General features: G+C 38.1%; 5 protein-coding genes across 5 annotated transcripts; 3 read left to right on the top strand and 2 right to left on the bottom strand.

The window, feature by feature from the left end:
- Positions 1–228: 228 nt before the first annotated feature.
- On the top strand, positions 229–1,401 carry LOC129754568 (N-acetylneuraminate lyase B-like). The gene is made up of 4 exons (XM_055750708.1): positions 229–371; positions 443–834; positions 895–1,203; positions 1,267–1,401. Exons 1-4 carry the CDS (start codon positions 310–312, stop codon positions 1,350–1,352), a joined length of 849 nt encoding a protein of 282 aa, XP_055606683.1. The 5' UTR covers positions 229–309; the 3' UTR covers positions 1,353–1,401.
- Positions 1,402–1,537: 136 nt separating this feature from the next.
- Positions 1,538–3,069, bottom strand: LOC129754567 (protein CLP1 homolog). The gene is made up of 2 exons (XM_055750707.1): positions 2,854–3,069; positions 1,538–2,775 (listed from the first exon to the last, which is right to left on the bottom strand). Exons 1-2 carry the CDS (start codon positions 2,953–2,955, stop codon positions 1,606–1,608), a joined length of 1,272 nt encoding a protein of 423 aa, XP_055606682.1. The 5' UTR covers positions 2,956–3,069; the 3' UTR covers positions 1,538–1,605.
- An 8,005-nt stretch (positions 3,070–11,074) lies between these two features.
- LOC129753841 (ankyrin repeat domain-containing protein 54-like) lies at positions 11,075–12,382 on the top strand. The gene has a single exon (XM_055749688.1). It carries the CDS (start codon positions 11,154–11,156, stop codon positions 12,108–12,110), a length of 957 nt encoding a protein of 318 aa, XP_055605663.1. The 5' UTR covers positions 11,075–11,153; the 3' UTR covers positions 12,111–12,382.
- Positions 12,316–14,321, bottom strand: LOC129753839 (spliceosome-associated protein CWC27 homolog). The gene is made up of 3 exons (XM_055749687.1): positions 14,032–14,321; positions 13,046–13,877; positions 12,316–12,981 (listed from the first exon to the last, which is right to left on the bottom strand). Exons 1-3 carry the CDS (start codon positions 14,071–14,073, stop codon positions 12,395–12,397), a joined length of 1,461 nt encoding a protein of 486 aa, XP_055605662.1. The 5' UTR covers positions 14,074–14,321; the 3' UTR covers positions 12,316–12,394.
- Positions 14,322–15,505: 1,184 nt separating this feature from the next.
- LOC129756330 (GTP-binding nuclear protein Ran) lies at positions 15,506–21,908 on the top strand. Its single transcript, XM_055753181.1, has 3 exons — positions 15,506–15,660; positions 17,656–18,256; positions 20,405–21,908. The coding sequence occupies exons 2-3, from the start codon at positions 17,828–17,830 to the stop codon at positions 20,618–20,620; spliced, it is 645 nt and encodes a 214-aa protein (XP_055609156.1). The 5' UTR covers positions 15,506–15,660; positions 17,656–17,827; the 3' UTR covers positions 20,621–21,908.
- Positions 21,909–21,943: the final 35 nt, after the last annotated feature.

Raw genomic sequence — 21,943 nt, 5'->3', positions numbered from 1 at the left:
TTTTTTTTATTTTTGAAATTATTTAAAAATTTTGTTATTTTTTTTGTAATTTTTCTAGTTTACCATTTTGATAATTTTCGTAATTTTCGTCATTTCATATTCTATAGTTACTGGAATTAAAGTTTTTTTTTTCTACAGAATTCAGTAAAAACTAAACACATTATTTTGGCTGCACAGAATCCAGAAAACAAGGGATAATAAATTTACGTTGACCGGCTGAGATAAGAGGTTGATAGCGAGAACCAAGAGCAAACTGACAACGACTTCTTAATTCAGTTCAGCTTCGTTTGATTTAGTCCACCGAAAGCAATGAAGCAGTTCACATTCAGGGGTCTTATGGCGCCGGTGTTCACACCGTTTCTAAACGATAAGTATGTAAAGCGATACTTTATTATATTAAAAAAAAAACAAATGTACCTATCGTTATTTTAATATTAAACAGAGGTAAAACGATTAACTACGATATCATCGAGGAATATGCGGGATTTTTAAAATCAAAGAAAGTACCGGCCATTCTCGTGAATGGAACCACCGGCGAGGGAATGTGTATGAGCGTACAGGAACGTAAATTGGTCACGGAGAAATGGAAAGAGGCCTGCGACAAACACGGACTTGTGATGATGGTTCAGGTCGGTGGTGCACCCTATCCAGATGTGATCGAATTGGCTCGTCATGCCGAGCAGTTGGATGTGAACGGTGTGCTCTGTTTACCGGAATTGTACTTCAAACCCAAAACTCCGGAGAAGCTGGTTGAATATCTGCAGCATGTGGCGATTCACTGTGCGAAGACGCCCTTCTTTTACTACCACATTCCAATGTTTTCCGATGTTAACGGTAGTTTCAAACGATGGAAGTGGTGCGGTTCAACAACTAATTATGTTTTTGATATTTTAGTGAATATGCCAACATTCTTAAATCTTGCAGAGAAAGCGATTCCAAACTTTCGCGGCATAAAATATACCAGTGGTGAGCTAGATCAGGGATCTGGTTGTCTCAAACCGAGCCGGTTTATATTGTTGGGGGCTGATTCTATACTCTGTGGAGCGGTTGCTGCTGGTTTCGATTCCTTCATAATGACCACGCTTAATATTTGGCCCGAAATTTCATTGCAAATCATCGAAAACTTAGGCAAGGGTGAACTCAAGAAGGCCAGAACTCTTCAATGTGAGCTTAACGCGAAAATCGCAGATGTACTGAAACATGGTAGGAAATGTTTAAAAATAATAACCGTTGGAGTTTATAAAATATTTCTACCTATTTTTTCAGGTGATTGGGTTACTGCAATGAAGAAAGCATTCAATGAAAACTGCCCATTCGATCTCGGCAAAACGCGTGCGCCGTTAAGTTTTTGAGCCATTAGCCATGCAATTCATATGCATATATGCATATAAGATGCTTCTGAGTTTAGAAATTCAAATTATGTTTAAAAAAACTGACACAAATATGACTTTTTCTGCTAACTTTTTTATTCAATTTTAAAGTGAAATATTGTATGGATTTCGAAAATTTTTAATAACCAACTAATTTAGTTCAAAGAGTCAATAGAAAATCAGCTTTTATTAACACGATTTCAAATCAACTCTGCGGTCAAATCAGAAACTTAACTTAATGACTATCCATAAATTGTACATCTGACACCAGCAAAATTGTTTGAGGCAGCGGCCTCGGCTGAGGCGATAAAATGGTCAGCACTTCCTTCTCCATGTTAACGTTTGTGACACAAATGAAACCGGCCACATTGGATTGTATCACATTTTCTTCAGTGCTCTCGGCAAAACTAACGGCCAAGATATGGTGTAGCAGCTGAGGCCCCGGCTGAACTGGCACAAGCTTAGTAAAGTTATCTTCCTTCTTCATACCCAGCGGCAGACAAGAATCGGGCAAAGCCGGCGATCCGACTTTGAATATTTTGACGTCCGAAAACTTAACGTCGAAACTGTGTGGGTAAAGTGGCATTTTGGATCCGTAAAAGTATTCCTTTACCCGGTTGTCTCGAGACTCAGCCCGTTGTGATCTGGTACGTTCAACAACTCCTCCACTTTTTGGCAGAAAAACCACCTGCACTGAACGATCCACATCCCGAAGAAGTTCGTTGTAAAGACGCTCTTGATCCATTACGAAAACGACTTTGACTTCGAATTCTTTCACCGCGTGCAGGATATGATGATAGCCACTGCCTTTGACCCAACCGCATGTGTTGATGATCATACCGGAATGTTTGGCTCGCTTATTCGCCTGCAACCGCTCCAAAGTTGTTTCGGCAAGCTTCGAAACCAGCGCTCTATAAAAGACGTCATTATCAGAAAGTGACGTGTGACCAAAATGATAAACCAGAGGCGCTTGCTGAGAAAAACCTTCCGCAACAGGAGCCGGTCGTTCCACTAACAACGCTCCGATAGTTCCCGGAATAGCAATTCCTCCTTGCCCTACGTCCAAATCCACGTAAATCGGTCGCCTACCCAAACGTACCGCATAGTTGAGGAATATCTTGCAAATCGTCGACTTTCCTACGTCCATCGGTCCAACGACCAAGGCGATAGGTCCCTGAAAATCATCCTTCTCCGCTTTCTCCCTCAACTGTTCCAACGCCGAATTACAATTCAAATATTGTACCATGGGCGTCTCTCTCGCCACGTAAGCCACATCCGGTTTACCGCGCAATTCAATCGTACATCCGTGGTACGTAAATATGGCCACCTTCGCTCCGACAGCAAACTCGTATGCTTTTTTCAACACCAGTTCCGTGCCGAAAAGTTCCGCATAACCTGAGAGTAACTATAATAAGAAGAAAACAGTTTTGTTAAGATTTCTTATAAGTGCAATGAGTGATGAATTTTTCTTCCATGAACTCACCGTGACAAACACCTTTTCGTTTTTGTTTTCGATTTCAAATCGGAGCTCCGAGTCCGTTTCCAGCTTGTATTCGGTTCGAGGTCCTTCCTTTTCTTCGCTCATGGTGAGGAGTTTAACGGGTACTCTTCACTTCTACTGGTAATATACAGATGCTACAGGTACTTGTTAACAGGAAACAGGTAATGTTTTTTGGAACCGGTATCGGAAACGCATCTGTTTTGCTTCTTCTTCTTCTTCTTCTTCTTTCTGGTTTCAGCAGGGGTCTGCTGAAGTTTTATGGACCGGTATCTCTGACCATATGTCCAGTAATATCGTTTAAAGTCATTTGACTGTCGGTTCTTGTTAACGATGTAGGTTTGGTTTGTCACTTTTTTTTTCATAGAATCCGTTTTTTTTAAGGTCTACAGGCTTCCTTCCAAACTAGGCCGATATGGTAGTGGCGACGAACTTGGTGTCCACTCCTCACAGCCATCTTCGTTTGGTTTTATTATATATGGATTTTGGCAGTTTTTATGAAACTTATTATTTCTTTCAGTTGGTCAATATTTCTTTGCTTTAATATATCAATAATATTTCCATATTTTCCATCGAATGTGTAGTTGCTTCTAACTCTATTGAATCGGGGGCAAAATAAAATCAGATGTTCTGCATTTTCTGGCTTATCACAGATATTACAGTTTCCTTCATCTTCGATTTTCATAATGTGTAACCAATATTTCGAATAATCATGGCCAGCCATAATTCGGTTAAGCATCTTAATTTCGACTCCATCGAGTGGTAGATTCTTAAACCACGGTTCGGTATTGAATTCGTCTTGTATTTGTAAAAACTTTTTTCCCTTGTTTTCCAAAAGTGCGTAGTCAGTGTACCATTTTTTTGTTACTTCCTCCTTAGTGTTTTTAAATAAACTAAAAGCATCTTTGAGAAGTATTGGATTATCTATACCTTGTTCGGTGTTAGCTCCTCTGTTTGCTAGTTCATCTGCGACTTCATTACCCCTGAGGCCAACATGGCTTGGAATCCACTGTAGTGCTATATTGTATTTTGAGCATCTGTGCAAAATGTCTTGAGCAATTCCGCATCTAAATTGATTTCTTTGACTGCTTTGTAATATCATACAAGAGGATTTGGAGTCTGTATAAATAACAGCATTCGGAATTTTGTTATCTTCGACTATTTTTGTAGCTCTATCAATGGCAAGGAGTTCTGCGGTCATAATGGAAGTTTCATTATTCAGTTTAATGGCTATTTTGGTATTTGATAGCTGTACATATATACCGATCCCACATTTGTCACCTTGTTTAGATGCATCCGTATAAATGGGTGATCTATTCTGGTATTTACTGTTCATAGTAAATAAAGCAGCTTGTTTCATGACTTGAGTACTATTTTTGTCTTTTACTAATTTTCCTGGTCCAATGTCGGTAGATATCGTTACGTATTCATCTGTATGAAAATTTCTGAGCAGGGGACTTATTTTATCAAATATGTGTCGGTATTCCAAATATTTTTTCTCCATATATGAGAGCTGATTTTCGTTCCAGTTGTTGGTGGAGGTCTCAAGTAGCTGACTGTATACTGTGTTTCGAAAAGCAACATTTTTAGCTATTTCTTTTTTGGCAAGGTATTCGCTTCTTATTTTCCATGGCTCTTCAGCTGATATAGCAAGCAGAGTATTTATTGGAGTGGTTCTGCTACAACCAGTTACTTTTCTAAGAGCTTTGTTCAGAACTACCTGGAGTTGTTGTTGGTAAGTGTTTGCTGTGTTGTTCAATGTTGAAACACAGTACTCTAGTCCATTCCTTAGTAGGGCTTTGAAAACTAACAATAAACTTTGTGGGTGTGAATTCTTATTAAATCCCGTGATGATCTTCAACATGTTTAGTCTTTCTATGGTTTTGGTGCTAATCATTCTCGCGTGGGATCGAAAACTTAACGAACGGTCAATGTTTACTCCTAGATATTTGTAAATGTTGACGTTCTCAACCGTCGTATTCTTGATTAAGACTTTTACTGCCGTGTTTCTAGGGTGAAACACCATTGTTTTGGTCTTCGAAGGATTGATTTTAAAGTTGAGTCGTTCTGATAATTCCACAAATCGGTTTATGTAATTTTGAGCTAAGCTTTCCAGTCCTTTGAAATCTTCATGTTTAACTAATACGCAGAAATCGTCGGCATATTGTATAAGTACGACTCCATCTTGTTCAATTGCGTGCATTTTTGCCGAGTAGATGTTGAAGAGCGTGGGTGACAAGACGTCCCCTTGTGGTAACCCATTACAAATTCTCCGTGTTATTTTTTCACCACAAGTATCTAAGATCAATTTTCTATTGGTTAAAAAACTATCAATCCACGTAATGATTTCTCCAGGAAAACGTTGTTCTATCAGAATTTCTTGCAATTTGCTTGACTCTACAGTATTGAATGCATTGGATAGATCAATGAAAATAGCCAATGTTTTGAATTTTTCTCGTTTGTTCTTCTTGATTTCATTGACGAGATATCCAACACATGTTGCTGTGGAGGAGTTTGTACGAAACCCATAGGAAGTAGAAGGAATGCAGTTTGTCTTGTCAATGTGATCTTTTATTTTTTCCAGAACGGCTGAATTTGTCATTTTGGTAATCGTTGGTATAAGAGATATGGGTCTTTTCCCTTCTACTGTACTTTGATCTTTCCCGGCCTTGGGGATAGCAACCACTTTTATCTCCTTTAATTGTTCCCTCAGGTGACCTGATCTAAACATGGTGTTGATTTCATTAATAAATGCATCTTTAACGGAAGGACGTATTGCTCTCAACATTTCATAAGAAATTTTGTCATCCGAAGGTGCGGATCTTATTTTTTTCTTGGAAAGAATTCGATCCCATTTTGCAGCATCCATGATATTATAATTACATGTTGGTCCACAACTTATGGTTTCGTCTATATCTACTTCAGCTTTTCCGAAATGCATATCAAAAAACCTTTCCGCTAATTCTACATTGTCTTGTATTGGGTTATTTTCTTTACGTTTAATTGCTTTTCCAGTAAGACGTCCAATCCTTTTCCATAACTCTGCCGAACTAATCTGGGGGTCTATACTTGCAGCGAAATCTTCTAAAGCCTTGTTTTGCGATTCTCTTTTTTTCCTCAGAAATATAGCCGATGCTTTTTTGTAACTTATTGCATTTTCAATGGTGCTGTGTTTATTGAAAACTTTTCTAGCTGCAGATTTTTTGATCCACGCGTCTTCAGTATCTCTATTCCACCATATTTTTGGAGTATATCTACTGGTTTTCGTATTTAATTTAATAATTCTAGAAACTTCTTTTCTAAAATCGTCAATGCCCCTGCCTGTTTCGAATTCAATTTCCGATATTTGCTGTATGATCTTTTTTTTTATTGATGTATTTCAATGTTCGCTGCTCAATACCTGCCATTACTATATCTATGACTAGATGACCGCTTCCTCCAATACTATAATCAGCGACTTCCCAATTCAACTCTCCGAATAAGTTTGCTGTACATAGAGTCAAATCAATTGCAGAAGGACTTTTATTTGGTTCAATAGGTACAAACGTGTTATTGCCATTGTTGAGTATCAAATATTCAGAATCGTTGATTATTTCTAATAGAGCATCTCCTTTTCGATCAGACGAAACATTTCCCCACATAACATGGTGACTGTTAAAGTCACCACAGATGACGACCTTTTTAAACTTTATATTCAAAAAGTCAAAAATTTGTTGCAAAGTATTCTTGAATTCAATTATTGGTATAGAAGGAGTCACATAAATCGATGCTAGAGCCATATCAAGGGACGAGATATGGATTATGGTACACTGAATGTTATCGGAAGTAATATTTAAATCTGGTAAAGTATAGTTGTATTTATTGCTCAAAAATATTGCTGTTCCTCCATATCCATCGTGTCGTGAAGTGAGCACATTATGAAACGAAGGTATTTTGTATGTTCTTTGATCAATATCTGTTTTTGTCCATGTTTCCATGAGCATTAGAATTTCATAGCCACCCTGGTAAGCAACTCTTTCTAGTTCTTTTCTATTTCTACTCAAACTTTGAATGTTGTATTGTAGTAATTTCATAATAATAATGTAGATTTTACTTACATTCGTTGGTTGTTACATTCGATTACCTTGTCTGACCTCTGGCTAATATCTTGTAACGACGCTGCTTTCGCCAAAACCTGTAGACCTTGATTCCTTTGTAGATGGTATAGCATACTTGATTCTTCACTGGTTCTTACAGCTTGTTCTGTGTTTTTCTTTTTGGCTCCCGTTTCCATCGTTCTGTAGCTAGAACTCGCTCGGAGTTCCGTTCTCCATTTCTCTGCCTCTCCTACTTTGTATTTGTTAAATAATGCAATTCCATCTGCTGTGGATTCTTCGTTCCTCCGTTTTCTTGGTTGGTAGATGCTCACGTTGCTCGCAATGTTTGATTCAAGCCGCTCCTGTCTAGGCTCCTTCGATTTTTGACGCAGGTCTCTTCTACTGTATTTTCCAGCTGTCATCGTAGCAAAGGATTCGGCCGGAGTTGGGTCAGCTGTACTTTCCATCAACGCTTGATAGGGGTTTTGCGTCACGATAGGAAACCTTTCAATAGCCTCCGCAAAACTAAGGTTGCTGCGAGCCATAATTGATCGGATGTTATTCTGTCGTCTACGCTCAGGACACTCCTCATCGGTTGTGGCATGGCCACTTCTACAATACAAACATTTAGGATTTACATTGCATCTCGCAAATTCTAATTCTGAGTCGTGTATTCTCGTGCACTTTTCACAGCGTTGTTTGCTTCTGCAGTTTTGTGTTGCGTGATTATAACGCAGACAATTCAGACAAAGTACCGGCTTACTATAGAACGGTCGGATGAAGACCGAACAGCAATAAAGTTTTGCCATCCGCGGTAAAACATTAGTGCGAAAAGTCACACTAACTCGTTGCGTTGGCTGGGGTTCCTTATTGACAAATCGATTCAATCTTCTGGCACTAAGAACGGGAACATCACACTCTAATCCATCGACGATTTCCTCCATGGTTATCTCCAAAGGTATTCCTGTCAAAACTCCATCGACAGTAATGAAGTTTTTCGGAATAAACGATCGATAGTTGTTTTTCTGCAGCTCTGCATCCGTGGTCATAAAATTTGCCAACTCAAACTTTGTCAAAAACACTATCACTCTATTGCGACCTGCTTGTTTAATGTCTGTTACATGTCCCTTGTAGCAGCATTTTTGCAAAAAAGCCGCGAGGGAAAGTTTATTCATTTGCAATTCACCACCTTCACCATTTTTTTTTATTAGTTCCACTAGCACACGATAGGGACCTTGATCGTTGTATTCATATTTGTAGCTAATTTTCGGTTTCTCCTGCTGACCGCTTTCCTTATTTTCTTCACTAGACGCCATATTGCTAGCCATATTTGAACTACATTCTTTCCCCGCTATCGAAAATCTTGAAACTCCATCCGCCATTTTATTTTCTTTCTTCTTCACCAACGACCGCCATGTTTTTGCTTTCGGCTTGCAAAGCGTCTTTTTCGCCACTAAATTAGCACAACTCCTTTTCTTTTTCTTTTCTGGCTTCACTATCTATCACTATCCGCAAATTCTCGTGATCCAGAAAAAAACAATTCAATCCACCACTTTAATACTCAAATTTAACTATATCCACACTCCCGATGAAAATTTCACACGTCCGTTCTGCGTCACTGCACGTTCGCGAATGACCATGCATCTGTTTTGCGTACACACTCATCTGGCGCAACCCCTTATAATGTAGTTTTGACCCGTTATCGGAAAAGACTGGGTTAACTCCTTTTTCATGTAAAGCCCTTGTACCCTTTATAGTGTACACAGCATGTACGTCAAACAGAGGTGAAAATTAGTAATGTAAACATGTAAAATCTACACATTATTTTGGAAGCCGTCCGCTTTGCATGGCGATGTCAGCCCTTTGATGTTAGCCCTTTAAAGTGTCAGAAGGATGGAAAGAAAATAATAAAAATAAAACTGATTTTGAATTTCTTTATTCATGCTGGTCATTTATTTATTTTCATGCTGGTGTTATAAAATATAGGTTTTAGCGATTCCATTTCAACAACTCACTTTTTAACTCAAACACAACTTTTAAACTTATTGCTTAATCCACAATGCAAACCGTATATACCATCACTATCGGATAGAATGACAAGTTAGAAGACTACCCTTTATTTAGTAAGCCAGCTTTTCTAAATAATGTGTAAAACTGACTCGATGAAACGACACTTTTTTTGACAGATCTCGGCTGTTCTTAATAATGGGTCAATTTTACAAGTTTAAGGTGTTGCGCCAAATGAGTGTGTACGATGCAGATCAAACTGTGGGCGGGCGGTGGGTGTTTTTGGATCAAAACAATAGGTCTGTTCAATGAACATGAAATACAAACACTTGCACTAGAAAAAAGTTATGGGTATTTTTTCACTGAAGTCAAAATTGAAAATAATTACAAAAATGACAAAATGAAAAAAATAATTAAAATTGATCAAAATCGCAAAATAATAAAAATCGAATCACACAAAACAGAAATGAAAACGACAACGATGACAAATAAAAAATAACACGGAAAATAATAAAAAGGTAAAATTTACCGAGATAAAAAGGTGAATGCTTGTGAAATCCAAAAAGGTAACTATTACCTCACCGAGGTGAAACTCACCTCACAACGAGGTAAAGTTTACCTGAATCGAGCAGACAAAAAAAGTAGAATTCACCTAGAAAAAAAGGTAAATCCCAAAAAGGTACTTTCTACCTCTTCGAGGTAAAGCTTACCTCGTAGCAAAGTGAAGTTGACCTGGATTGCGCTGAACAAAACGGTACAATTCACCTCGAAACAAAGGTAACTATTTTCCGAACCCATTTATTGAGGTTAAGCTGTTTTATCACTCAGAAATAAGTTTTGTTTCGTGCGCAATACGTTAAATAGGAGCAGAAAGGTAAATTTAGCATTAGATTTCATTTTGTTGTGCTGGTTCTCATCATAAAACTATATTACAGATTGGCCTACTGAGCTACGAAGTGTTTTCCTCATCATTCCGGAACAGCCAATATTATCCCCCAGCTGGCCGGATGAGTCGAACGGAGAAGGGACGAAATGTGCTAATTGTAGGAGGATTCAGCGGCCATGGTGGACGCGGAAAAGGCAGCGTTGATGGCCGAGAGGATGCAATAGTGTTTTCCTCCGACAAAGCGGAACATTCGAGGAAAAAAACGGAGAAGAACTTTATTAAAACATTGAGTCCCAAAGCATTAATGACATAGGTAATGAAAAATAAAAATAAAATCTTTAATGAATTTGTGTCTTTGTTTCATTTAATTTAGTGAATAAACAGAACCCTTTTAGATAGGGAATGGGAAACCGGTAGAATGTACCTTTTGATCAGTGAATCCCAAAAAGGTAAAATTTACCGTTTTTCTAGGTGAAAAGAAAAACGGTACAATTCACCTTTTTGCTAGGTGAATGAAAAAATGGTAAAATTTACCTCGAAAGAGGGGTGGAAAAAAAGTACCTCGCAACTCGGTAAATTTTACCTTTTTATTATTTTCCGTGAAGATGAACGACATCAATAACAAACATAACTCAATACCCAAAGAATTGAAAATTAACAAACATTATTCAAATGACAAAAATGTAATTTTTTTTAAATCATTGAATGTATTATATCAATTGACAAAAATGATAATAAAAAAAATTGTAGAGGAAAAGCCTTCAGAAATCGACAGTTGGGTTTAAAGGATCCCCAAGCCATTGCTTGAACATACGCTCTTATCAAATAGTCTAGGGGGTTCAAATCCGAACTAACGAGGAGGCCAAAGATACTTTTGTCGAAACATAACATAGATGTTTTAAGAAATTTTTGCAATCCGATTTTCCTTATTTAATTTTAGGAAATTTCCTATGATAAAAATAAATCCAACTATAAAATGATTATTAACTAATTTAGATACAACGATTCTTTTTCAATTGAAATAAAACCGATATTGACCGAAGATTAGAAAATTCAAAGGAATTTTCTGAAAATGCATTAAAACTCTTAGAGTTTTTTTCTCAGTCTTTATCTCGAGAAATTGTACCCACTAGCCAAGGTTTTCTATTCAAAGGTAGCGCAAAATAATTTTTTTTAATCTTTTTAGGACGCCCCCTTTTTGACACTTGAATAACCCTTTCTTCGCCATTTTCTTTTGTGACCTTGTTCTAAATATTTATTAAATTGTTGGGAACTTTACGTTCACTCTATAGAAAAATCAATTTTTTTTTCACAAAATGAGCTCGGAAATCAATCCGCCGGAACCGAACCCAGACGAGGAAGTGGACACCGTCCCGGAAGCGGAACCATCTCCCCCAAGATTGGACGAGAACGACGGCAACAAGGAGGAAATCCATTGGCAGCAAGCGATCCAGGTCGCTAAAAATTTCGAAAGCAATTGCAGCAGTCGAATGGTGGAAGATCCGGTCGGTGCATTTTCCGGAGGACTTAAAATGCGACTTCAACTGAGAACCCGAATGTCACCATATCTGGCCAGTCGTCCAAGGTCGGCGATGGTTTCGCAGTTTCTTAATGCGGCCATGACCAATAATACAGAGCTGTTGAGGGAAATGATCGAAAAAGGATTCAGTCCTGATACAAGGGAGCCCACCTTTAATCGATCGGCTTTGCATGTTGCCTGTAGCAGAGGATTCACAGATTCGGTTCGGTTGTTACTCGAGGCTGGTGCTAATCCTAATATTAGAGATCTCAATGAGAACACTCCACTACATTTGGCATCCTGCACTGAGAATTTCGCTATCATTGATTTACTTCTGAAGTATGGAACCAATGCCACATTAAAGGACGCCAATGGCCTAATGGCCTTGGAGATAGCGATTGGAAAGCTTCGTTTGTCAGACCGAATCATATCGAAGATGCAGAAGCTCACCAAAAGTGACATCCACACGCATCGGAACAATGTGGTCAAAGTTTGCGAAATGATTTTCAAAGTTTTCAAGGCACAAGTACGCAGCGGAAGTTTGCTATATCTCGACCCGAGTCAGGCGGGTCACATGCATCAGCGACATCTGGAGGAAATGCTCGAAGAGTTCGATCAACAGCTCGGGAAGATTAAAGATCGAGGAATAGATTTTGATTCGATTGTCGACCAGGTGGAAAATTTGAATCTAAGAACCGAAATTGATAGCGACGTGAATTCGCTACTTTCGACGCTTCAAAAACTGTCTGTTTGAAATGGTTTATTACTTTTCAAATGGTTTAGACGCGGATATCGGTTTCAACATTCCAAAGTAGAAATTTTAATAGTTTTGGTTTGCTGTGCTAGTCTCGTTTATCGGATACCATGCGTGCTTTTATAAGTGATGGTAGATTTAAATTTAAAAGGAGAAAATTTCTTTTAAGTTCATCACGCAACATACCCAGAAAAAAAATGTCCTCTTATAATAGTAATCACCTAGTTAATTTAATATAAATTATACACAGAGTAAAGAAACTTAAAAATTAACTTACGTGAGTATTAATTTTTCGACTTCCCGGCCTTGTTCGACTGTTCTCCACGTTTCCGTTTATTCAACGGATTCCGGGGATCATACACGTCGTACCAATCGTCGTTCTTGGTGACAGCATCTTTGGCTAGCACTGGATCCGTCTTTTCGAACTGCAGCTTATGTGAAAGCCAATTGTCCCCTCGAATGTCTTCTTCTTCGTCTCCCTCATCCTCGTCATCCCCGGCCTGTTCCTGAACATTTTGAAGCTTGTTCTTGAACTTCGCCAGTAGTTGCAGTGTGAAACTTTCCCGAGAGCTTCCCTTTTTCGGAAGCTGTTTAGCCTTCTCAGAGTACTGTTCTTGAACCGAGAAAAATTCTTTCATCACTTCGCTACGACTTTCTTTCGCAATTTTAGCATCAGATTCTGCCTTACGATCGTCGTTAACTTTCCTTCGGTCGGATTGGTAATCTTTCTTTAGCTTATTGATTTCTTCCCGAATCTTCTCAGCCTGTTCTTTCTTTGCCTTTTTGCGCTCACTTCCCAGTCCGTAATCTGAGTCAGAATCGGAGGACGATGACGCTTGCGCTGGAGGAGGAGCTTTTGTTTCCTGTTTCCCTACGTGATAAAAAATAAATAGTTTTAAAACAAACTTCAAATAGTTTCCAAATATTGCTAACACCTTTTTTGAGTTTATCCCGGATTTTCATTCTTTGCTCATCCACCAAGGCTTTGTTCCGGGCACGAGACTGTTCATCGTCATCGGAACTTGCCTCAGAATCTGAATCCTGTTTGCTTCCCCCCTTCTTCGTATCTCCTTTAACTTCAATCGCCTGCTTGCTCAGCCCAGGATCGTCGAGCACATCGTGAGAGCTTTTACCTTTACCAACAATGTTTTTCTGTACAAATCGATTAGTCTCGTGCTCTTCTTCCTCTGCCTCATCGCCGAATGACAACAGGCCAAAATTCTTTACCCCCTTCTCTTTTTTCTTCTCTTTCCCTTCCGATTTTTTCTTCTCCAGCACCCTAGGAACAATATCCGGAAACGGATTGTTCAAAACCTCCGTCTTCAGAATCTTGTGCGGAAAGTGGGGTTTCTCATTCTCGTACACTTCCCCTTCTTCAAGTTTTAGCATATTGTAAACCGTATCACCGGTAACCTTCCCAAAAATGGTATGCAAATTCTGCAATTCCGGAGTGGCCCCGAGGGTAAAGAAAAACTGGGATCCATTATCATTCTTCCCTGAGTTAGCCATCGCGACCAAGCCTCGCCGCACGAATCGCAGCCGGGAGTGAAACTCATCCCGGAACGGATGTCCATAGATTGATTCGCCTCCGGTGCCATCTCCGGCCGGATCTCCACCCTGTACAATGAAACCTTTCACCACCCGATGGAACAACGTTCCATTGTAGTACCCTTCCATGCATAGTTGCACGAAGTTTCGACAAGCCAACGGACATTCTCGGGCCCACAGCTCGATATCAATATCGCCAACGGTTGTTTTTAGAAGAACCTTTGCGAGAAAAAAAAAGTTTTTGAAACCGAATACATGGCAAGCAGGTCCTAGCCCAAAACAGGCCAAAACGACTCGAAGGAAAAAAAAACCCTATACAATAACTCAATAACAAAGGTGTTTTAAACGGAAGTTTAAACAGAACTAAACTTACCTTCCCGGAAGAGGACGGTTCCTGGATGTAAATGTTACTCATTTGGAATTGTGATGATGACTTTTAACGGGGGAACTGATGCTGAATTTTAGAATGTTTTTGGTAAAAAATTCGCTTTTTCAGCACAAACTCAAATGCAGGAATTTGTTTCGAAATTGACTTCAACCCACCGAAATACACTGTTTCTGGAGTATCATAACGAATGGAATTAACATTTTTTTTTTTAGTTTTATTTGTGGCACAACCAATCGTTTTGGCATTTGTGCCGAAAATGGAGTTATGTTTCTACTTTATTTTACAGAAATAACATAACTTCATGAAAGTTTAATTCATTCATAAGATGTTATAGGACACCTACGAGAGCAAAACTTGATAAAATTTTACTATTTACCATTTTTTGTTAAACAATTTTATGTCCCTTCGATATGACACCGAAACCAAAATACAAATTTAACCCACTGATGTTTGAACGGAAAACTTGATCTTGGAATAAGCGAAATAATTAATAATTTAGAGGATTAAATGAAACCAAATTTTTAACCTTACGTAGAATACATGTTTTTCAGTCGTTTGCAATAAATAACTAAAGTTTGTTTATGTTGGTTCATACGACTTTATCAAAACAAACTCTAGAAATGAAAAAAACAATAAGAAATAAATTTCAATCTGTCTTTTGTCCTCGAAAAAAATATGGATTGCCGATATTTGAATTCTGAATCTTCATTTTGTACCTGATTTATGAATTCTGAAATGGGATTCCAAAGCTTAATTTTAGTTCTGAATTTGAAATCTTAATTTTGATTCTGAATTTAAGTTTTTTTTCCAAATTCAATAAATCTGAAATGAAATTCTTATATAGTTGAAACTATTCTCCTGAATCTGTGTATTCGGAGCCTCAATCTGGGCCTGAAAAGGAATTTAAATATTTTTTCGAATCCCAGTTCCGAATCGATAGATGTCTCGGCCAATTCTGATTTTGAATAATTTTTTCCATTAATTCCTTTAAATCCTTAAAAAAAATTTAACCCAGTCCAGTAGTCGAACGAAAAATTTTCAAAACATAAAAACTGCCCCCCGACCGTCAACTGACACCCACCAAAACAACGCCCGTTATACGCCATTTGACGCCATTCCGACAGCAAAACAACCAGCGCTGCCAACTGGAAACATGAAAATTGTAAAATAGCGCCGGCAACTTCCGTTGCATTTTCTCCCGCTCTTTGAAAGATTTCGCTCTCACCAACACACGTTGGAGAATGCAGGGGCAACCATAAAATACGTGAAAATTTTTTCTGTTTCTAATTTTCAACTTCAGTTGCAAGGCTTATTATGGCTTGATTCAGAATGTTTTCAAGGAATAAACCACCCATAAATATCTCAGAAATCAAGAATCAGTTAAGAATTTTTCAAACAGCGTGAGTTTGGGACAATTAAAGCAGAAAATTGGAAATTTTCAGTAGAAGCGTCATATCTGGCTTACCCATCCGAAAGCAACCGCCTCGAGACGGGCAGGCAGTTGAAAATTTCTGGCGCTCTCCGTCGGTCAGTCCGCTTTTTGCATTTCAACAAACCGCTCCGGTTTTCCTCTCCCTGGCAACGAGACCGAGAAAATATTCCCAAGCAAGCAAGGTACGAGCAAACGGTGACTGCCTGACTGCGGTTGGTGTGTAAATTTTTCCTCCCTTGAATTGAAGAGTTGTACTGGTTAGTGCTGCTGCTAGAAAAAGGTGTTTTTTCCGAAGCTGTTTTCCGCTGGAAATAGGTGAAATTTTGGGTTGGTTTTCGATTGTAAAAACAGGAAAGGCCTGAGGCAGTTTCGATATTATGGAATTTCGGAAGAATTGATGCGATTGAAATCGTAAAATCGGTGACGAAATTTGAGCTCGGAAATCGTGTGGTGCTGAAGATTTTTTTTGTGGTTGGAAATCTTTCGAGTGATTCAACTTGCAGAGAGCAGTGCGAGCGAGAGCCAAAATATTCGAGAACAGTTGAAGGAAATTATCGGCTTCTCGTTTCTTCGCGCACTATTTGTTCGATTTCTTCGGAGAAGGAAAAGACGGACAGCTCTAGCACACTTCAGAAAAACCGGCACAAAGCAAAGGGAAGATTAACGGAAAGTTGTTCAAAAGAGAGTGCCAAATAAGCGCGGGCTTTTTCGGTTGTAACGCGCGTTTAAAAAAACCATCTGGCAAAGGTTGAGCTTGGTACTTTTCAAGTGTATTGACGTTTTATGCTTCATAACGATAATTTATTAGAATCTGCCCCTACTAAAAATGCCTAAATTTAATAATTTTGCTCAAAGCTGGTTTCCAAAGAAAAATAAGCACTTGAAACGATCACACATTTACGTTTTTATATCGACAATCAAAATTTGAGGAATTTATAGTTATAACTGTGATTTGCGTTTACAGAAACCTTCAAGTTATAATAAGAACTAATTGATATGCCATTGGTATTTTTGATTTATTCAAATTTTCTTGTTTGAAGTTAAAAATCTTGCCTTAATAAACAAACCTATGATTAAAAAAAAGTTAAAAATCTCAAGCGAATACGGTTTTTTTAATAATACAAACCAGGATAAAAAAAAAACCAAGCTTAAAAATTGTAATTGTAACCATTTTAAAAGGTAAAGTAAAAACGTAATTAGGAATTGGAAACAAATTAATTCATTTATCCGTTAATAGTTTTTTCATGGAATCATTAAAAGTCACGATTGAAGATTCTAAAAGGGGGACATCGTTTTTCTATTTTTGTTATTTTAGTTCAGTCTCAGCGCAAAATTAGATTACATTGGTGTTCTTTAGAGATTTAAACGATACCTAAAGAAAAAATGGTTGTTCCATTTATTTTTATAAAGGACTTCAACAGCTCTTTCGTATTCTAAAGTTTCGAAAATTTTGCTGTTTTTTTTCTGAAAGCCAGTTTGAGTTAAAAGGGAAATCGGAAGTTACTGTTTAATACAGAAATTCATTATATACACATAAGGCCACTCAAGATCTAGTTCGTAAAAACTTGGCTTTTAATCTTTAAAGTCATATTGATAATACTCACCTTAAATAATAGATTCAAATCAGTGTGTCTGTATTTCCGAAATAATCTTCTCATATTCTTCTAGTTCTTCATTTAATAAAATTTTGATGTCGAGGCCAGAGTATCTTTAAAGATACGCTAGAATAATCAACTGAACAGTTGAATTAGGTTCTATTGCTATGGGTAATTTGTTTATTTCAGCTTGGATGATTTAATAATTTGATTTCATCTGTTAAATTCTTTTATATTAAAAATAACGATGGACGTCAAAACATTTTTCAGGAGACCAGCACTGTTACTAGATGCTAGTGCGCAGCTGCTGCTAAATCAAACTTTCTCGTTCTACCGCACATTTTTCGCACTACTTATTGGCCGATGATGGGCTGGGTTGGGTGCTGATAATGTTTTTAAAAGGCCAGTTTGACATTTACGTATTCTTTGCGGTGCGTCAGTCAAAAGGAAGCACACTATACGAGCACAGCTTTTGAGTCCATCAAGTTCAAAAGATCACCGTTTTGTTTCGACGTAAACTCTTGGCTATTAGTTCTGGAGCATGAAGCATTCATCTTCTTTTTTTCTTGTCAATCCCAACAGAAACTTTCACCGGATAAAAGCAAAAAGCGACAGCTGCCGGCTACACACACAGAGAGAGAAAGATCATCATCAAGAAAAGAGGAATAGACGGGGAGGAAAAGTTTGCGCTCATTCGCAAATTCCATCATATTTAATTAGAAAAAAAAAACCCAAATAAACCAACAAATACACAATGGCCGAGGGTGATATGCCAACGTTCAAGTGCGTCCTGGTAGGCGATGGCGGTACCGGAAAGACGACCTTCGTCAAGCGGCACATGACCGGCGAGTTCGAGAAGAAGTACGTGGCCACACTGGGCGTGGAGGTCCATCCCCTCGTGTTCCACACCAACCGAGGCGCGATACGCTTCAACGTGTGGGACACGGCCGGACAGGAAAAGTTCGGTGGCCTCCGGGATGGCTATTACATTCAGGGTCAGTGCGCCATCATCATGTTCGACGTGACGTCCCGTGTTACCTACAAGAACGTACCCAACTGGCATCGGGATTTGGTGCGGGTGTGCGAAAATATCCCAATCGTCCTGTGCGGCAATAAGGTCGACATCAAGGACCGTAAAGTGAAAGCCAAGGCCATCGTGTTCCACCGGAAGAAGAATCTTCAGGTAGGTGTTTTCCTTTTCTCTGATCAATAATGTTAATGATATGCGTGCCCTTGACTCGGTTATGATGTAATGGTTTGTAATCGAGGGGCAAACGTACGCTAGAGCAAACAATTTTGGAGATCTTGCTACTCGCCTAGATTTGTGCCCCGTTTTTTGGGGTCTAATCGTGCCAAAGTGAGATCGTACAAATTATATTCTGAATAATTGCAAAATCAAACGTTTCTTCAACTTTGAAAATTTAACCTTTTCTGATAGATTTTTCAACAAAAAAAAAACTCTAGGACTGATGTAAGGTCGATAACTTATGGAGCAATATATTTCAAAGCTTTATGCAGAATTTCCATTATATTACCCTCTAAGATTTATCTTCCGTATTTAACTAAACACCTCTTTACCGTTAAAAAAAAATATTACCTAAATATGAAACCTTGCTATTGCTTTTGTGCCCTCAAATGTACAAAAATAATGTAAATTTAAATTTGTTTTATTTTGTGAAAAATGAAGAATTTTCTTGATTTTCTTGGAGACGAACACGTCACAAAAATTTTCAGTATTTTAGATTATTTCCGTCAGTCAGAACGGATCTGATCTGGATCTAATAAGAATAAGTTATTGTTCCTAAAGAAAATTTCAGATTCAGAAATCCTTGGGGTTGGATTTTTTTTAATCAAAGTGTGTTGAATATTATGAAGGGATTAATTTATGTTTGTTATACCTAATTTATCGGTGAAAGTGATGTCCTTTTTAGTATGAACATCTGCTGTTCCACAAGAAAACCTTCTGTGAAGAGCATCTACAGTAGGCTTACCAGACGTCCTACTTTGATCCTACTTTTTCGACCCTTGTCCTACCGTCCTACTTTGGACACAATATGTCCTACTTTTTACGGTTAGGACCATTATCTTGTTTATCAAATTTTTTAATTTGCGTTTACTTTTTTATTTTTTTTTCGATTGGTTGCCTTAGCTGTAACCACAAAGTTTCAAATTCGAGCAGCTTGAGAACTGTGTGAAAATTTTAGAGAAGAAAGGTAATAAAATCAACGATGTTAAACTGTATGACCAATTTTGTCGCCTAAATTCGTTGAATGCGCAGTAACAAGATGATTTCAGGAACAAACTAACTCATGAAAAATGGAAATTGTTTTTCCAATCAAATCATTTATCCGATCAACACTCCGAGCTGCTGACGATTGCTGAATATTTCGAGTTGCTAGAACAAGAATAACTTCCATTTTTTTGTAAAAATAAATAAAATCTAACGATGAAGTATTGAATTTTGAAAAAACAGAATTACATAAAAATGTGAAAAAAAGGTTTTTGATCTAAATTTGTTGTGATATAATCTTATCTTATTAAAAATTTGTGTTAAACTTTAAAAAAAAATCACAAAATAAAGCGTCCTACTTTTCGTCCTACTTTTCGTCCTACTTTAGATTGAAAAACGTCTTACTTTTTCATAGTATTTTGAGCAAAATGTCCTACTTCCCGAAATTTTATTCTGGTAAGCCTAATCTACAGGCATCCAGGACTGTCATATTCCATCACATATTAAGGAAATAAGCCTGGTGAGGTGTTGTCTCTCAAGGGCGACATTTTGCGCTTAAACCAGGAGGAATTCATGCTAAAACGGGACGGAAACCAATGCATTCTTTAGCTAAATAGTGACGAGACTCAAACAGCGTATCAAATAGTAGCATTCTTCTGATTTGGGGTCTAGCCCACTTAATGCCCTTCACAACTTCAAGAAAATGTAAACACTATACAAACGCCCGTAAACCACATAGTCCATTCCAATAAATGGAAGTATAAAGCCCCCAGCTCATGACGAGGAATCTCCGTTTCATTGACGTTTTCCCTATTTCATTCACGCAGAGATCAACTCTCATTAATCCGTGTTAAAACATGCAACCATATCTGACTATCCTGTCTGTTCCTCCCCAAAAGGAAAATAATGAAATATATTGTTTTTGAAAAGTTCTATAAAACTTTTTTTTGTAAATGCTTAATTGTGAGGAAAACACATTGTTAATAATAGCAGAATAGATATTTAAAAGTATGTGATCAAAAAAGATTAGTCGATGAAATGTGCTCTAAAACAGTAGAACTAAAACTCCCACCTTTCCACCTCTTCTCGACCACCAAACAGTACTACGACATTTCGGCCAAATCAAATTACAACTTCGAAAAACCGTTCCTGTGGCTGGCCCGCAAACTGGTCGGTGATCCCAACCTGGAGTTCGTCGCCATGCCCGCCCTGCTCCCGCCAGAGGTTAAGATGGACAAGGACTGGCAACAACAGATCGAAAAGGATCTGCAGGAGGCGCAGGACACGGCACTTCCGGATGAGGACGAAGACCTGTAAAACGTCGGAAGGGAGCCGCTGCCTGTTGTAAACCGTTGAGCCTACCACTAGTAGCTTTTAGCTTCCCCGATCGACCAACCGCGACCAGTCGATTGATGTTAATGATGTGCTACTCGAGGCGTGTGCGTGCGGTGCTGATTGTTGGTTTGTGATTGGCGGTTCGCGAAAATATTTTTGTGCAGTCCCGGTTGACTGCGGGAATTGAAGTAAAGTATAGAATAGAAAAAAAAAAAATCGTCACTCAGAACAGTAGCACTACTTATTTTACGTTAAAAAAAGGGAAAATAAAACAAAACCTAATTAGGTCCGGGAAGCCGTTTTGTGAGATTTAGAACATAAGACAGACAACAAAACACACAACATTCACGAATGGTAGCCATACATAACTACTACTACTAGAAGGAAGCCTTGCTCACCTACAGCAGAGATGCAGACAAGTAATAGGCGCGCATATTAATAGTTGTAGAGGACTTAAATGATCCTTCATACAAAATTTTGAGTTTTTGTTTCCCTCCGTTCGTTTTCCAACAAACAAAATATATCATCTGTCAAGGACAATTCACGTCATCCAAATACAGACACAATTCGGGTACCTTTTTCTTTTCCTCGTTTCCCTTATCGTAAAACGTAAGCTTGACAAAAATTTCGATTTTTGTATAATTTATGCTAGTAAGATTGTTGTAACAGGTACACTATAGAAATGTAGAAACTCTCTCACCCAATGAAATTTATTCTGTTTTTGTGAGCAATGATTGAGAGAATCTAGAGGAGAGGTGCTCCTTTATACACCCTCCTCCTGATACATACACATAGTAATAACCAAAACAGCTAAAAACAATAAACAAAATATATCCCGTTTAGGTTCGGAACAAATGTTGTAATATTTCGTTGAAAAATCAAGATCGGTATGCCAAATCATTTCCTGTCTTTGTGTTTCTACTTTTTCCTTTTATTTTTTTTTATTTTATGCATGTTTTTTGCGAAACCCAAGCAAGGCCTCGATAAAACAATTATTTTTGTAGCCACAGCACCGCTTTAGCGGTTATCTGAGTTAAAAAGTCTTTCAGCATCAAATTCGAAAGCTGCTACCTTTTCACTACATATTATAGGAATGATCGTTCTTTTTTTTTTTTTGTTTGCTTAGTTAAACTTCTGCAAAGAGATAATTAATTCATGTATGCGCTACTTCTGGAAGAGAACAAAAGATAAACAAACAATGAGTGTAGGTAGGAGGACGGACGCGGTATGATTGAGTCTGAATAAAATACAATTCTTTTAAAATTTGCAATCGTGAGCCAACCGGTCGTTTAGTTGAATCCGAAA

Source organism: Uranotaenia lowii, chromosome 3 (genome assembly GCF_029784155.1).
Source record: "Uranotaenia lowii strain MFRU-FL chromosome 3, ASM2978415v1, whole genome shotgun sequence".
NCBI lineage: Eukaryota > Metazoa > Arthropoda > Insecta > Diptera > Culicidae > Uranotaenia > Uranotaenia lowii.
The sequence above is the reverse complement of the archived record's forward strand: the minus strand, read 5'-3'. Positions and strand labels throughout refer to the sequence as shown.

What these genes read in the sequence shown, in the direction of transcription:
- LOC129754568 (XM_055750708.1), top strand. Translation starts at nt 310, where the DNA reads ATGAAGCAGTTCACATTCAGGGGTCTTATGGCGCCGGTGTTCACACCG. An exon ending in AATGTTTTCCGATGTTAACG is followed by an intron (nt 835 to 894) that starts GTAGTTTCAAAC and finishes TTGATATTTTAG; the next exon opens with TGAATATGCCAACATTCTTA. An exon ending in CGCAGATGTACTGAAACATG is followed by an intron (nt 1,204 to 1,266) that starts GTAGGAAATGTT and finishes CTATTTTTTCAG; the next exon opens with GTGATTGGGTTACTGCAATG.
- LOC129756330 (XM_055753181.1), top strand. Translation starts at nt 17,828, where the DNA reads ATGGCCGAGGGTGATATGCCAACGTTCAAGTGCGTCCTGGTAGGCGAT. An exon ending in ACCGGAAGAAGAATCTTCAG is followed by an intron (nt 18,257 to 20,404) that starts GTAGGTGTTTTC and finishes ACCACCAAACAG; the next exon opens with TACTACGACATTTCGGCCAA.
- LOC129753839 (XM_055749687.1), bottom strand. Translation starts at nt 14,073, where the DNA reads ATGAGTAACATTTACATCCAGGAACCGTCCTCTTCCGGGAAG. An exon ending in AACCGTCCTCTTCCGGGAAG is followed by an intron (nt 13,878 to 14,031) that starts GTAAGTTTAGTT and finishes TTTCTCGCAAAG; the next exon opens with GTTCTTCTAAAAACAACCGT. An exon ending in CCGGGATAAACTCAAAAAAG is followed by an intron (nt 12,982 to 13,045) that starts GTGTTAGCAATA and finishes TTTATCACGTAG; the next exon opens with GGAAACAGGAAACAAAAGCT.
- LOC129753841 (XM_055749688.1), top strand. Translation starts at nt 11,154, where the DNA reads ATGAGCTCGGAAATCAATCCGCCGGAACCGAACCCAGACGAGGAAGTG.
- LOC129754567 (XM_055750707.1), bottom strand. Translation starts at nt 2,955, where the DNA reads ATGAGCGAAGAAAAGGAAGGACCTCGAACCGAATACAAGCTGGAAACG. An exon ending in ACGAAAAGGTGTTTGTCACG is followed by an intron (nt 2,776 to 2,853) that starts GTGAGTTCATGG and finishes TTCTTATTATAG; the next exon opens with TTACTCTCAGGTTATGCGGA.